General features: G+C 43.5%; 1 protein-coding gene across 1 annotated transcript; it reads left to right on the top strand.

Annotated features, from left to right (window-relative positions):
* Positions 1 to 15,284: 15,284 nt before the first annotated feature.
* LOC124291862 (proteoglycan 4-like) lies at positions 15,285 to 16,511 on the top strand. The gene has a single exon (XM_046728928.1). It carries the CDS (start codon positions 15,285 to 15,287, stop codon positions 16,509 to 16,511), a length of 1,227 nt encoding a protein of 408 aa, XP_046584884.1.
* The last annotated feature ends 1,233 nt before the right edge of the window (positions 16,512 to 17,744 follow it).

Genomic DNA, 17,744 nt, shown 5'->3' with positions numbered 1-17,744 from the left:
CCCATTTACACGTTGTAAAACGCACATTTACTGGTGTATGATGCACTTATATACGCTATCAAAGGTATATGTACTGCTGCAAGACCCCATTTACACGTTGTAAAACGCACATTTACTGCCGTATGAGATTTCATCGAGTGTTACAAACACATGTCATCGTACGCCGAAAATGTTTACCATCATCATTATCTGATGTTCTCTGATGCTGATCATGAATGTTTGATAAGTCACCTGATGAGTTATCTATTGTGGCAAATTAAGACAGAGACATATATATCAATGAACATAACAGAGAATCAGTTGATGATGAACACGATGTCTCTCCACGCGTCAGCGGTGCCTACCCGGAAGCCAGGTGTATAAATACAAACACTGCCCCGAACACCGCATTGTCCGAGTGCAGAGGAGCGACTGAGCATGAAACGCATGAAGTCAGTAGAGAAAAGGCATGAGTGGGAGTCAGTACTGCCATATTGATTGTCTGGGATGTTGGTAATTGACATTACCTGAAACATACAACAGGGAATTTAGGGAAATCAGCTTCATTTAGCTGATGTCTTTCATCTCTGTTAATTAAGCTGTACCTGACAGTTTTTCTCTACATAATACTTTAATCTGTTCTGTCCACGTTAACAGGATGGATAGCTCAGTTCCACATGAATGCAGTCGCACAGATTGAAGACAAAGAATCAATTTACATCAGTAAAAGCATGATCATGTTAAAGTCAATATAATCAATGCTGTTATCGTGGGAAATGTCTTCGTTTCAAAAGCATCGTAAATTATATGTTACGATCCTTGTAAGGTGGGACGTTGTTTAGGTCAAGCAAAACGTCTGTGTGTACGTCAGTGTATCAGCCAGATGGCGCAAGAGCCTAATGTTATATTTTAGGATGCTTTTTTGTGTACATCTTCTGATCTACAACAGTACTTCTACCTTTGGAATAACAGCTCCATTTGTAAGTGTCCAAAACTCCAGTGTACTCGCACACACATTCGCACACACACACACACACACACACACACACACACACACACACACACGGAGTGAGATACACACACACACACACACACAGAGTTACACACACATATATATGTACACACACACACACCATACACAACACCCCCAAAGCATGTTTGTAAAGATTTTTAGTGCTGTAATCTCTCTCTCCCTCACTCACTCACACACACACACACGCACACACACGCACACTCTCTCTCTCTGTCATACACACACCCAAGGTTTCTGTGTATGGTTGAACCGTGAAGACCCGGGTTATAATTGATCTTTAGTAATCCATGCTTGCCGTAAGAGGCGACTAACGGGATCGAGTGGTCAGGTTCTCTGACTTGGTTGTCACGCGTCATCGTATCCCCATTCCGTAGATCGATGCCCATTGTTGTTGATCACTGGATTGTCTGGTCCGGACTCGATTATTTACAGACCGCTGCCATACAGCTCGAGTATTGCTGAGTGCGGCGTAAAACAAAACCCACTCACTCATTCTGTGCATGGTCATGTTCATTTGCTGGCACAGACCCACGAATGGCGAAGTGTTGGAAAGAGCTGGCTAAACAGGCACCGGTCAATGTTGCTGTAGGCTCAGCTGGACTGTCATCAGAATGGACCACAACCACAAACTCAGACAACCTCAGTATGGAGAGCTCAAGGAGGGCTCGTGCAGGCGGGGAAGGACCAAACTGAGGCTTAGGATACTCTGAAGAACAGACTGAAATGGAACGGTATCCAGCCCCACCAGCTGGGGGTGGCATTGGGGTCTCTTGTCCCCAGATCAACAGAATGGGGAGGATAGACGTATGACGTCACAAGGCATCGTCCTCCAGGGCACAGAGTATAATGATGCCGATCTGGGAAGTGATATCATTTTACGCGCGCTTCTGTTGGCAATCCGGCCGTATGCGCCAGTGGCATGCTGTCGAACGACACTTCTCTGATACCCTCCATTTGATTAATACTTGACTTGAAACAAAAATGTCACCTATATACAGTGGACAGTATTTACATAACTAAAGACGGAAGTACCGTTACCGTTATTCGCAGAAATAGTTTAATGAGTTTATATCTGGCTACACAACACTATATGGCTAAACAACAATATCTGGCTTCACAACAATATCTGGATACACAACAATATCTGCTGGATACACAACAATATCTGCTGGATACACAACAATATCTGGTTGTACAAAAATATCTGGCTACACAACAATATCTGGTTGTACAACAATATCTGGATACACAACAATATCTGGCAACACAACAATATCTCGCTACACAACAATATCTGGATACACAACAATATCTGGATACACAACAATATCTGGATACACAACAATATCTGGCTACACAGCAATATCTGGTTGTACAACAATAACTGGAAACACAACAATATCTGGTTGTACAACAATATCTGGCTACACAACAATATCTGGTTGTACAACAATATCTGGCTACACAACAATATCTGGCTACACAACAATATCTGGCTACACAACAATATCTGGTTGTACAACAATATCTGGCTACACAACAATATCTGGTTGTAAAACAATATCTGGATACACAACAATATCTGGCTACACAACAATATCTGGCTACACAACAATATCTGGCTACACAACAATATCTGGCTATACAACAACATCTGGTTGTACAACAATATCTGGCTACACAACAATATCTGGCTATACAACAATATCTGGCTACACAACAATATCTGGTTGTACAACAATATCTTGCTACACAACAATATCTGGCTACACAACAATATCTGGTTGTACAACAATATCTGGCTACACAACAATATCTGGTTGTACAACAATATCTGGCTATACAACAATATCTGGTTGTACAACAATATCTGGCTACACAACAATATCTGGTTGTACAACAATATCTGGCTACACAACAATATCTGGCTATACAACAATATCTGGCTACACAACAATATCTGGTTGTACAACAATATCTGGATACACAACAATATCTGGTTGTACAACAATATCTGGCTACACAACAATATCTGGTTGTACAACAATATCTGGCTACACAACAATATCTGGTTGTACAACAATAACTGGCTACACAACAATATCTGGTTGTACAACAATATCTGGCTACACTACAATATCTCGCTACACAACAATATCTGGATACACAACAATATCTGGATACACAACAATATCTGGATACACAACAATATCTGGTTACACAACAATATCTGGCTGCACAACAATATCTGGTTGTACAACAATATCTGGCTGCACAACACTATCTGGTTGTGCAACAATATCTGGCTACACAACAATATCTGGTTGTACAACAATATCTGGCTACACAACAATATCTCGCTACACAACAATATCTGGATACACAACAATATCTGGCTACACAACACTATCTTACTGTACAACAATATATGGCTACATAACGATATCAATATCTAGGTACACAGCAATAGTTTGTTCTATATTGTACTTCCAAACTTCTAAAATGCCACTCAAAGAAGACACAGAAATAGTGTATGCACAGCAAGAAATATAATGAAGGCGCTGTGTGGTATATTTCTCCTTAGAGACAGCTGGTGTCCAGGGCGTGATGAAGACACACATCGATAAAGCGTGACTTGCTATAACGCAAACAGGCACCCCGATAACTTCCATGTGATCTGTTCAGTGTAAATAGGAAGCTTTCTGGGCAATATGATATCAATGCATAGGAGTCCAGCTGCAACATCTGTAGCTGATGTGTTCGTCAAACTTGGAAGACGTTCATTGGTATTGTTGTATAAACCAGTTATCTCATACTGAGTATACTTGATTGTGTATTTATTGCATAGTGAACGAGTTGAATAGCACGTGGTCTCATCAGGCAGCCCAGGTGAGCTAATACTATATATACTGGACAAAAATAGTATATGTAACTTTTGAAAATATGAATAATGATCTATTTATTCATCGTCACACTGATAAAATATCAATCACAAAAATACCAATATCCCTAACTTATTTTGTTCAGTATACTTTATACTTATAATGCTCCTAGTCTCTCTGGGCTTCAATGGGACCACAAAAAATGCAAAGAACTTGAAAAAAGCAATTCCGCTTGTGCAAAGGATGATGATTGATTTCCCCTAGGATGGGTCGAATACTTGGTATATCCATTACACGTTTCGTTTTCATTTTAACACGTCGTATATTTCTCAAAATACAATATTCAATACAGGAATGATTCAGAAATTCACTGAAGGGATAACGCGCAGGTGTCTGTACAGTATTTATTGCCCAGTGGAATACGACCGGCGTGCAGAGAATGTCTAGTTAATATTAGTACTGTTTCTTCTTGCTGTGACTGTCGTACAGCGAAATACAATAGGTTTTAATATAATATCCACAGAAGGAGGATCATCAGAACAGTTGCATGCATTCTGCCGTGATAGACGCAGAGAGGGGGTGGGGGGGGAGGTGAGAAAGAGAGAGGAGAGAGAGAGAGGTGAGAGAGAGAGAGAGAGGGGGTAAGCGAGAGGGAGAGATAGAGGTGAGAGAGAGAGGGAGAGAGAGAGAGTGTGAGAGAGAGAGAGGGAGAGAGAGAGAGAGAGAGAGAGAGAGAGAGAGAGAGAGAGAGAGAGAGAGAGAGAGAGAGAGAGGAGAGAGAGAGAGAGAGAGGAGAGAGAGAGAGAGAGAGAGGAGAGAGAGAGAGAGAGGAGAGAGAGAGAGAGAGAGAGAGAGAGAGGAGAGAGAGGGAGAGAGAGAGAGAGAGAGAGGAGAGAGAGAGAGAGAGAGAGAGGAGAGAGAGAGAGAGGTGAGAGAGAGGTGAGAGAGAAGGAGAGAGAGGAGAGAGAGAGAGAGAGAGAGGAGAGAGAGAGAGAGAGAGAGAGAGGGAGGTGAGGGAGAGAGAGAGGAGAGAGAGAGAGGGAGAGAGAGAGAGAGAGAGGTGAGAGAGAGAGGAGAGAGAGAGAGAGGAGAGAGAGAGGAGAGAGAGAGAGAGAGAGAGAGAGAGAGAGAGAGAGAGAGAGAGGGGTGAGAGAGAGAGGAGAGAGAGAGGGAGAGAGAGAGAGAGAGAGAGAGAGAGAGAGAGAGAGAGAGAGAGAGAGAGAGAGAGAGAGAGGAGAGAGAGAGAGAGAGAGAGAGAGAGGAGAGAGAGAGGAGAGAGAGAGAGAGAGAGAGAGAGAGAGAGAGAGAGAGAGAGAGAGAGAGAGAGAGAGAGAGAGAGAGAGAGAGAGAGAGAGAGAGAGAGAGAGAGAGAGAGAGAGAGAGAGAGGAGAAACAGAGGGAGAGAGGGAGAGAGAGAGAAAGGTAAGAGAGAGAGAGAGAGAGAGAGAGAGAGAGGGGGTGTTGGTGTTGCAGCACTAAATATCTTTACAATAACGCGTTGGTGGTGCTTGTCCCTGCTGATTGACTGGCTACATTGTTTCATCGTTGTGACTGTAGCGTACCGGCTATACCGGCGTGTAGTACGGTGTAAAGGGACTGGCAGTAGTGAGACAAAGAAGTAGAGGTGATCGCTACCAACGATAGTCAGACACTATGGTCGTAGCCCGTGTACAAAGCCTTTTTCATGTGGAGTTGTTTCCCTTGGATCATCTCCTCATCCGATGATCACCATTTTGCATTGATAGTGAGAGATATGTAGGGTATCTGCGTACAGGGGGGGGGGGGGGATGCTGACACCAGCTGCCACCCCTCTAGCACCCTGCTCGCCTCTCTGGATCCACCAGGGAAAGTCAAACTCCAGCTGTTGCAGCAGCAGGTCAATGTTCCCATATGGTCCATGACATCAACCACTGATACCTGTGATGTGTGTGTGCGTGCGCGTGCGTGTATGCATGCATGTATGCATGGATGTGTATATGTACGTGAGTCCAATTGCGTGCATGTACGCGTGTGCGTGCGCATGTATGTGTGTATGAATATTTCAAGTATATCCCAGGCCCATTGTAATTATTCATCGTTCATTGTGAAACACACCCGACTCTGTATTGAGCATAACACACCTTGTGTGAATTCCGAGATGAAAGAATCTGATTTACTGAAATGAATATCTAATATCCGTTCATACCATACCATTGACTCTCGAATTTCGTGATCCCAAATCATTTCCGGTTGTTTTGTTGGACCTGTCCATTTAGTTCATCCACAAAGATTTATCGACAAGGATCAATTTCACGCTATTCATTTATCTCTGGCCTTGGGGCGCCCATTTAGCCCGTATAATCAGACCGGATTGAAAAGGTTGGTACAAATATTAGCTTACAAAATGGGATAAGTTAGTTCCCCAATCTGGAATGAAATATGCTTATCCCAGACCTTAGTCAGAGACTATTGGAACTGCAAGCAGCTTCGAGTTATGTGGACAGTTCCAATTTAGCAAATCTCTCAATTGGAAGGTTCAGACGAATGCCACCTAAACGTATATTGAAAAGCTTGGAGATGTTTACTGCCAGACAAACTGCACCACTCTTGGAACCGCCGTTTGTCCAGTCATTTACTTGTCCCGTAAACAAGCCAGATCTACAACCATACATTTTGTAGGTGAGACACTTTATCGTTTTTGAGTTAACCATACATCTTAAAAGTCAGTTTTTTATTCGAGTTTTATCACGTTTTGTTATAGGTAGACAGTTATTTGTTTTGCGATAGACATGCATTTAAAAGTCGGGTATTTTATATTCAGGTTGGTGGTTTAATTGTCAGACGTCCTTTCTTGGTAACTTTAAAAGTCAGTCTGTCTATATCTTTGTCATAACCATTCATTTACTTGTCACACGGTTTGTGAAATAGCCAGTCAGTATTCAAGTTAATTTCTTGTTTTTCTATTTAGTAGTCTGAACGATTTCTTCTTTTTGCGTTAACCAGATACTTAAAAAGACAGACAACAATAAATGTAGAGGCCAGTCATAGTTACACATAAGCATCATAGTTACACATCAGGTTGAATGTTCCAATCGTACAACCAGCGGATGTATGCTCGCCAGCGAGATGTATCTATATGTGCCATGTTGGCTTGATGTGAGAGAGGTTCTGGTCGGTATACCCTGGTCTGTCTAGAGAGCGGAATGTCTGTGTTGGCTTGATGTGAGAGAGGTTCTGGTCGTTATACCCTGGTCTGTCTAGAGAGCGGAATGTCTGTGTTGGCTTGATGTGAGAGATGTTCTGGTCGTTATACCCTGGTCTGTCTAGAGAGCGGATGGTCAGTGTTGGCTTGATGTGAGAGAGGTTCTGGTCGTTATACCCTGGTCTGTCTAGAGAGCGGAATGTCTGTGTTGGCTTGATGTGAGAGATGTTCTGGTGGTTATACCCTGGTCTGTCTAGAATGTCTGTGTTGGCTTGATGTGAGAGAGGTTCTGGTCGTTATACCCTGGTCTGTCTAGAGAGCGGAATGTCTGTGTTGGCTTGATGTGAGAGATGTTCTGGTCGTTATACTGGTCTGTCTAGAGAGCGATGTTATACCCTGGTCTGTCTAGAGAGCGGAATGTCTGTGTTGGCTTGATGTGAGAGAGGGTCTGGTCGTTATACCCTGGTCTGTCTAGAGAGCGGTCTGTTGGCTTGATGTGAGAGAGAGGTCTGGTCGTTATACCCTGGTCTGTCTAGAGAGCGGAATGTCAGTAGAGAGCGTCGTTATACCCTGGTCTGTCTGTGTCAGTGTTGCTTTGATGTGAGAGAGGTTCTGGTCGTTATACCCTGGTCTGTCTAGAGAGCGGAATGTCTGTGTTGGCTTGATGTGAGATGAGTGTTGGCTTGATGGTCGTTATACCCTGGTCTGTCTAGAGAGCGGAATGTCAGTGTTGGCTTGATGTGAGAGAGGTTCTGGTCGTTATACCCTGGTCTGTCTAGAGAGCGGAATGTCTGTGTTGGCTTGATGTGAGAGATGTTCTGGTCGTTATACCCTGGTCTGTCTAGAGAGCGGAATGTCTGTGTTGGCTTGATGTGAGAGATGTTCTGGTCGTTATACCCTGGTCTGTCTAGAGAGCGGAATGTCTGTGTTGGCTTGATGTGAGAGAGGTTCTGGTCGTTATACCCTGGTCTGTCTAGAGAGCGGAATGTCTGTGTTGGCTTGATGTGAGAGATGTTCTGGTCGTTATACCCTGGTCTGTCTAGAGAGCGGAATGTCTGTGTTGGCTTGATGTGAGAGATGTTCTGGTCGTTATACCCTGGTCTGTCTAGAGAGCGGGATGTCTGTGTTGGCTTGATGTGAGAGGTGCTCTGGTCGTTATACCCTGGTCTGTCTAGCGAGCGGAAGGTGAATGGTTCGATTCTGTATCAGCACTGCAAGACGTTCACAGATGGAGTGAGTATACTGTGACTATGTGCAGTATCCTTGCTGTGACAAGGTATCTTAATGGGCAGGCACTGTAAAACCAACATTAGTCCCGGCTGGCGCAAGAAGGCAGGCAGAACAGTAGTCTTTGATCTATGGGTATCTAACGTCTGTTTGTTACTCAATGACTGTTTCACTGCGGCGAGGAGAGACCCAATGTTCTACTCGCTTTTGTTGCAGAATCGTTGCCTTACGACTTTATTTAATTTGCTGGATCTCCAACTCATTGACCGGTGGTTCAATCTAAGCCTAACTCGTACAGAATGCTTCGCTTTAAATTTTCATTACCAAGGGTGTTTGAAGCCGGCAATTTTTTTTAGCTATTGATTTTTGGAGAAAGTGGGATTTGTCTACCTGCTAGTATTGTGGAGGAGCGACGGGTCAATTGATTCGGGAGACTATTTTAAGTAGACGTTCTTTGTAACAGAATTTGTATTCAACACATCCCTTAAACGACAAAATTCAAAATCGTTGCTGGTGGAACGGTATTGGGTGCACACACTCAGCACATATATCTACACTGCACCATTGATGACATATTGGTCACTGGGTTTTATGTATATGGGCCAATCTAGAACTGGTGAAACATATTGGACTCTTTGTCAACATCATCCGGAATGTAGCCTCCAAGTTATAAGTACGTCATCAGAATTCAAAACACTAAAAATATAATCGTTAATGATTGTTACGTCTCCCAGTCAATCAGGTACTGGAATCACAGACTTCACTGGAGATGGAAACGTCTACGACCTCTACCTGGTTATGCAGCCACATCGTGATGAATATTGTATCACTGATTAAACGACGTTTAACCGGAATTCACTCTTTCAGCCACTCACCAGTCCTCTAGACACCTCCATGACAGTCGAAACGGAGCGCTTCCTTGTCAGATGTCAAGAGACGGTTGGCCTCAATTGGAACTCTTCAAACTATCACATGGCTAGTTGTCTGGGACATGGTAACAACACCAGAATCAGAAGAGTTAAGAAACGATAGTGTCCATACCAATACCGGTATTATCTGAATATAGGTGTAACGGGAATCCAACCTGCTACGTCACCGGCATCAGCTACTACTACCACACACGTCTTTCTTCACACTAGAAGATGGAATGCGTGTCATAGTCGTGGTGTGCTTTACTGTTATAACGTACATTTATGCTCAGAACGTTCTTGAAATTTGTGAAAACCAGCATAATATACACACACTGCCATAAATATTCATACCAACGCAGCCACGTACATTTACACTACTGCTGTCATAAACACACATACCTACCAACATGATCACATGCGTTTCACTGTATCTCATTGTAGGAAGTTTGTATGTTGAAATTCAATACAGATCAGTGATGTTTTAGTTTCTATGTATAGACTGTGAGTCGACAGTAATGTGTAAGGTCAGGCAGATCAGTCTGTCGTAGTACCACACACACACAAGCACGCACGCACGCACGCACGAACGTACGTACGTACGTACACACACACACTCACACGCACACACACGCACGCATACAAACACGCACGCACGCACGAACGTACGCACACACACTCACTCACACGCACACACACGCCTACATGGGAAACTTGACTATTATCCCTTCTAGGTGAAGATTACAATTGCTAACATATTGCCGTGATATATTGTAAAGGACATCCATAACATTTGTGCTACACTCTACTGCATTCCGCCACTGTGAGTACTTTGTAGCATTATGGATTGAGTTGTAAAGCCAGTTGGTATTATTGATGCGATTGTTAATGGTATAAATTGTCGGTGTTGCTTCTCGGTTGCAAAACGAATTCTTTTTACACGTGCACCGTCATTTACACCCACCACCCCCACCCCCACCCCAATAATATAGCCACGTACATCTACACGTGCACCGTCATTTAACGCACACACACCAACATAACCACGTACATGTCCGCATCCTCCTCAACCGTCCTCTATGTGGATGTGTGTTTGCAGTCATCCTAACCACAACTGCTGAAAGTTTACAAATTAACAAAAGAACAACAACAACAAAACAAAATAAAACGTGTAACGAAATCAATGCTAATCGTCATAAAAACATAAACCACTAAAGACGAGCCCATTGCCTAATTCTAAATATCGGGCATCCACTGTATCCGAACAGAGGGATATCCTCACCCTACTTCCACTGACTGACTGACTGAGTTTGGTTTTACGCCGCTTTTAGCAATATTCCAGCAACATCACGGCGGGGGGACACCAGAAATGGGCCACCCTACTTCCAGGACACAAGAAGTGCCAATATGTTTGAAGTAGTAATATGACCCACTTTTCTGCGAACCAAAGATTGAGTAGGTTGACATTTGTAAACAGAACTGTACGAATCCCAAAGTCAATGAATGACGATAGCACCATGGAGGAGGGGTCAACATTCAGTCTCTAACATGGACTCACGCACAATTGATCAGACAGAATACGAATCACATGGCAGACTTACTTACATTTAGCGCCCTCCTTTTCGCTCATACATTATCAGGCATTTCAATTTAAAACGGCTCGTGTCATAAGGAGAGTTCAATTTCATTACCACTTCAAACAGTTGTTTCATGACATATCTCCCCAGATGACACTTTCCGTAAATCACTTTCCACCTGAGACTGGCGCAGTAATTACCACTTGATATAAATATGATCATATTTGCACGGATTTATGTAAGAGGGGTGAAGTAAATTGACCCTAAATTATTTAATCAACGGTTGCAACCAAAGCGGCTTAATTAACTTTGACAATCCCTACGGTTGTAAATTTCAATCAATCACACGAAATTGAGTATTAATCTCTCGTTACGTAACAGAGAATTCCACGGGAGGACAAAGGTGCAACGATTGACGACCGAGTGATTGTTGTGTTGAAAAGTAATTTCTGTAAGATTGAAGGTGTTCAGTCGACATTTGAGAACAAGGACGGTGAAAATATCGGGCGAGCAGCGTGGGGTCAGAGACATACATCTTCCTGCAACAGGGGCCATTCGGTAATGTTAACACGTCACATCTTGCTCGTGCAGCATCAGGAAGCACGTAATCGATAAGTCCGACTACACTTTGACTATCTACGTTAAACTATCACGGCTCGTCCCCGTTGTCGGTAGCCAAACGTTTTTCATGCTTGCTGAGCTCCTTGACTGACAACTGGCTAAAATCAATCAAAATTATTAAAGGAACATGACATTGATTTCAAAGAGCATCTTTGGGAGGTTTGACTGGTAGAAATGTGAATGGTTACTAAGATCGACTTATATGCTCATTTAAAAGAGTTTCCTTCGCGCGTTTATTCCACTTTTGATCCGACGGAATTGATTTATGTTAAGTCAGTGTTTTCAACTGATTAAATATTATTATGACATAGACGGCTTTTGAATTTTCTATCGTATTTTAGTGTTGCCCTGGTCTTGATCACTAGGGAAAGTTAAAGACGTGTTGTTTAGTTACAAGTTTGAACAAAGGCAAAGCCACGGGTTTTACCTTATGATGATCTTCAAAGAATATTAACCGTGAACACAGACTACAATCGGATCAGTGAAATCCCCAAGTGGCTCTCCATGTACGCCGAAAACAAAACAAGAAGAAAATAGACGAATGAGCGAAAAATGGCGTCATTATCATGGCTTGTATTTTCAAAATATATCAAATTTGTTTTTGAGTTTTACAACGGTTTCTGCTCCTATATGGAGTAATTGTCGTCGATATTTCTACTGCATCACGCCCACGTCGTCAAGACGCTGCTTTCATCTAAGATAGAACAGTAAGAACAGTAGATGAATCTGTGACAGTCGGAGATGTGAGAACAGGCACATCGTGTCACATACAATGTTTCCGTCTTCATCATACATCGTGATAATGCCATTCAACAGTCTCCAGTTAACATTGAATTATGTAGTGTTTAGATAATAGGCCCAAATCAACAATCGTTGGATACTTTGCCATAAAGGACACATATAAACCATTTCGATGTCTGTCTGTTTTCCCCTTATACCTTTTAGTCGCATACATCATCGGAGTAGCACTTACACTTAAAACACATACATATTATTGAAAATAAGTCTACCCAAGAAGAAAGTTGGTTGGTACATTGACGTAAACGTTATCATAGTTATATATACTCATTCCAATAATGGTTGTCACCCCCCCCCACCCACCCATCCCACACACCTCACACTCCTCACCCCACACCCCTCTCCAATTAAATAAATTGAAGGGGGTGACAACCATTATTGGCATGAGTATAGTTATATCCTGCATTGTATACATCTAATACACCGTGTAATTGCGTTGGATAATGAACCCATAACCAGCACAGTTTGCCATGTAATGACGAGTCTCTACGAGTGGCTTGTGCTCTTTTGAAAGCTACTCAGGTATATTTTTAGGTACGTTTGACCATATCCGACCATTCCGAAATACAGAATAGACTGACGCCGCATTAGAGGGCGTGTAAATGATCATAAATTAACTAGCTTCTGCCGGGACCAAATTCTAGTGCCGATATTGAGAGCGTGCCGGATTGGAGGGTTGCCGGTTTTGAGAGCTTCCACTGCACTACATGTTGTATCATGACATATTCATAGACCAAACACAAACCTAGTGACAATTGACAGCACTACACGCCCTGGGGAAGTGTAACATATCACTTCACAATGCCAATATCGAGTGTGACCACCCTTTGCGTTGATGCAGGCAATGCACTTAGGACAGAAGATGATTGAAAACAGAGGGATTTTGTTCCAAATGTCAAAGAAAGATTGTTTCAGGTGACCTGGCGTTATCGGCTAGTTCCAGTCCTGTTGTAGGCGTCAATCCATTTCATCCCAGATATGTTCTGGGTGAGAGGTCGTGCCAAACAGCCGGTCATGGCAGTTCAGCGAATAGTCTGTTACAACACTTGCAGCCCTGTGGGCGGGCGAGTCCTGCTGCAACATGACGTTACGTCACTGATTTTGAACAATAATTTTAACGATATACCACAATAACATTACCACTAACAATGTTCAAATGTGTTTTTCCGTGAGTGTTTGGAGCATGGAGCACCTAATAGAGAATCATTTCGTCTTGTTACCCGTAGCACCTTGATCATCCAAAGTGTGCCTCGTTCATGTATCTATAAACAAATATACTTTTATGTGTGTGTTTGTGTGTGTGCCTGTGTGTGCGTGCGTGTGTGTTTGAGATCTGTATTTTTGTTGAGACCTTGACAAAGAGGTTTTCTGTATTGGTCTCTATTGTAACGGGGAATGTTACAGTGGGCGTGCGTAATGAGACAGGTACATATCACAGATCCACTCACTGCAGGCTGTTGGCGACACGCAGGCCCAATCGTTGTTTTCTCTTAGAAACTGGGCACCACACAGTCCTGATCACTGCGGTGGGCGTCCCCTAGCGCCTGGAACATCTTCACAATCATTCCCGATAGACACTTATAAATGTACACCTTCACGTTCTTTATGTTATAAGGTTCCCTGTGAAATAGCATTTCAATGTGTATATTCATGGCGCTTTAGAAGACGAGTATTAGATATGTGGCTGCCTATTAAGACATTAAGCATTAGCTACCGTCTGTCTCGACAGGAACTGATACAATTATAAATAGAGATACATACACTGTGTACATGAATATGTAAGAAACAGTCATATGAACGACTAGGCACGAAAGTATTATTTTAGAAATTCAAATTCGGTTAATTTGATTTGAAAGATAAACACGGATTAAGAACACGAAGCAATGAATCCGTCAGCTTTTCGAAAGACAAAAACAAAATCTGCTTGTCTACTTGTCAAAATCCGTTCCCACCACGATACTGTCATTACGCCTGTGTCATTGTATCCTGTTAAGCAGCGAAGGATTTAAACGTTGCCTAGACGTGTTTCAAATGTGATAATTGAATAAGTCCGAGACTGAATACGACGCAAGTGACGTCTTTTGAATTATCCTTTGATCTTTTTTAATTTCACGTTTGAGAACAGGAATGATTTCTTGCTATGCTAATTAGAGGCTACAAGCGCAGACGCAACATGGCGTGCTGATACAATTCGCGGCAAGCTGCCCAGTACTGACGAGGTTGGTCAGTGGCGCTGAAGCTTAGGTCACGATCACCCGATCATTCTTAACGAGTAAACGGGCAGTATTGAGAATAGTTGCGCGTAGTTCCATATTTGTCTTAAAACTAGTCGTGACACATCGCACTCGTGCGTACCATGCACCACAGTATTAGTCGAGGTTACACTCGAACACAATGTGTCACAGCTGGTTTTGCATGCAATGTGTCACATCTGGTTTTTAACGAAAATTAAATGTATCATAGCTAGCACAATGTGTCACAGATAATTTACACGCAATTGGCAATGATATTAATCTACCCATGGGTATAATATGTACACACACACACACACACACACGTACACACACGCACACGCGCACGCGCACGCGCACACGCACACGCACACGCACAGACACCCACCCACGCACACAACCAATCTTGCCAACAATACCCCTTAACCAGCCACACAACATGCAAGACAACCTACCCCAGAACCAGACACACAACCACCCCACAACCAATCCTGCCAGAAACCAGCAACATACCTTGCGACACAACCAGCCCTACCACCAACCACACATCCAGGTACACATTTAGCCATATAATCAACCCTACTACAAACTCCTCAACCAACCACACAAACAGACACTCAACCAGCCCTACTACAAACTCCCCAACCAGGCACACAAGCAAACACTCAACCAACTCTACTACAAACTCCTCAACCAGCCACACATGTAGACACTCAACCAACTCTACTACAAACTCCCAAACCAGCCATACAAGCAGACACTCAACCAACTCTACTATAAACTCCTCAAACAGCCACACAAGCAGACACTCAACCAACTCTACTACAAACTCCTGAACCATCCATACATGCAGACACTCAACCAACCCTGCTACAAACTCCCTAACCAGCCATATAAGCAGACACTCAACCAACCCTGCTACAAATTCCCCAACCAACCATACAAGCAGACACTCAACCAACCCTGCTACAAACTCGTCAACCTGCCACACAAGCAGACATTCAACCAACCCTGCTACAAACTCCTCAACCAGCCATACAAGCAGACACTCAACCAACCAAAGTACATACTCCCTAAACAGTCACACAAGCAGACACTCAACCAACCCTGCTACAAACTCCCCAACCAGCCACACAAACAGACACTCAACCAACCCTACTACAAACTCGTCAATAAGCCACACAAGCAGACACTCAACCGACCCTACTACAAAGTCCTCAACCAGCCACACAAGCAGACACACAACCAACCGTACAAGCAGACACTCAACCAACCCTGCTACAAAGTCCTCAACCAGCCATACATGCAGACACTCAACCAACTCTACTCCAAACTCCCCAACCAGCCACACAAACAGACACTCAACCAACCCTACTACAAAGTCCTCAACCAGCCATACATGCGGACACTCAACCAACTCTACTCCAAACTCCTTAACCAGCCACACAAGCAGACACTCAACCGACCCTACTACAAAGTCCTCAACCAGCCACACAAGCAGACACACAACCAACCGTACAAGCAGACACTCAACCAACCCTACTACAAGTCCTCAACCATCCATACATGCAGACGCTCAACCAACTCTACTCCAAACTCCTCAACCAGCCACACAAACAGACACTCAACCGACCCTACTACAAAGTCCTCAACCAGCCATACATGCAGACACTCAACCAACTCTACTCCAATCTCCCCAACCAGCCACACAAGCAGACACTCAACCGACCCTACTACAAAGTCCTCAACCAGCCACACAAGCAGACACACAACCAACCGTACAAGCAGACACTCAACCAACCCTACTACAAGTCCTCAACCATCCATACATGCAGACACTCAACCAACTCTACTCCAAACTCCCCAACCAGCCACACAAACAGACACTCAACCAACCCTACTACATACTCCCCAACCAACCACACAAGCAGACACTCAACCAACCAACCCTACAACTACAACTAGCCACACAGCTGGTCCTACTACAGCCCCACAACCAGCCCCCACACAATCAGGTAATATGACAATGTTCATCAGTCTGGACACAGTGGACTTCAGACATAATGACCCTTAAGGCCCACTAGCAGCTAAAACCTGTTTCCCGAGGACGCGTATCTTCATATGTAGTCAGCATACCCAGCTCCGAACAGTGTTCCAATAGCACAAAGCACCAGTGGCCATCACAGATCAGACAGACTTAGGACAAACCTGATCTCAGAACGACTCTACAGCAAGTACGATCGCTACTTTCCTCTGGTGATAGTCCAATAACACGTCTGACATACATACAGTCCGACTGGGAGGGTTAGTTACCCATCTCCAGCATCGATTGCCAGGAATTAGCCAAGTCAAAGATTAGCTGGCATAGCCATACGTGACGTACCCTGACTCCTGCATCCGTCAATCGACTGGAGTCCAGTTGACCGCCACAGTGTGCACCCATGTCTGATGGTTTGCAGTGTTACGGCGGCGACTGGTTTCAAAATAGTAACCCTTTCATAACGTTGTATATGTTTTGAGTTAAATCATGTTTTCAGTGTTGTATTTGTCCAGCAGTGTGCTATGAGTTTTAGTGGCGGTACGTGACACGCGGATGCTCCCTCTTCTCGGAATCACTTGCAAAAAGCAACAAGAAGTTGCATTATTCTTCACCATAAATCGACACTAAAAAGTCTTGTTTTCAGTTCCTGGTAGCCAACTGTTTGAGCCCAGTGGTGAAACAACAACCTGCATGTCAAACATGAAGACATGAGTACGCATATCCCCGAAAGAATATAATTTTGTGCCGTCCGCATTCAGGCGCTGGACACTACAGTTGCCCTTCACATAAGGCCCCCTGTACGCGATAGAACTCGAGCCTTCGGCGCGACCACTGAACGCTTTTTCTACAAAGCAACCCGAACAACCGTCACCACAAAAAGGAAAATTACAACAAATTCAAGGTACGCTACACCTAGGAATATATCACAACATAGGTATGATGACATATGGTGTAGGAGATACTGGTAACAATGTTTAACACAAAGCAATCAGACTACTTCTCAGGTATTTTTATTGTGCGTAAAATCTTTAGGCAAACATAAGAATTTGGCCATGCGTGGTGGAAGCTGTTTGTGGGGTATTCAGATCAACTTTAGGTGGGGCATATACGCATTCTTACCTCAAGGAGGTACCATATACATACAGTTGTAGTGATGTTTCGAGGATGACGATACAAATGATGCAACTGAAATGGTAACTTTGAACTGCATTTGCCTTTGGCCACGTTGATGGTGCCCTAATCCCGGAGGGATCATGTCACAACTTC

Source organism: Haliotis rubra, unplaced genomic scaffold (genome assembly GCF_003918875.1).
Source record: "Haliotis rubra isolate DU_JTF1 unplaced genomic scaffold, ASM391887v1 Scf50, whole genome shotgun sequence".
NCBI classification, from domain to species: domain Eukaryota; kingdom Metazoa; phylum Mollusca; class Gastropoda; order Lepetellida; family Haliotidae; genus Haliotis; species Haliotis rubra.
Note: the sequence above shows the minus strand (reverse complement) of the source record. Positions and strands in the feature narration are given on the sequence as shown.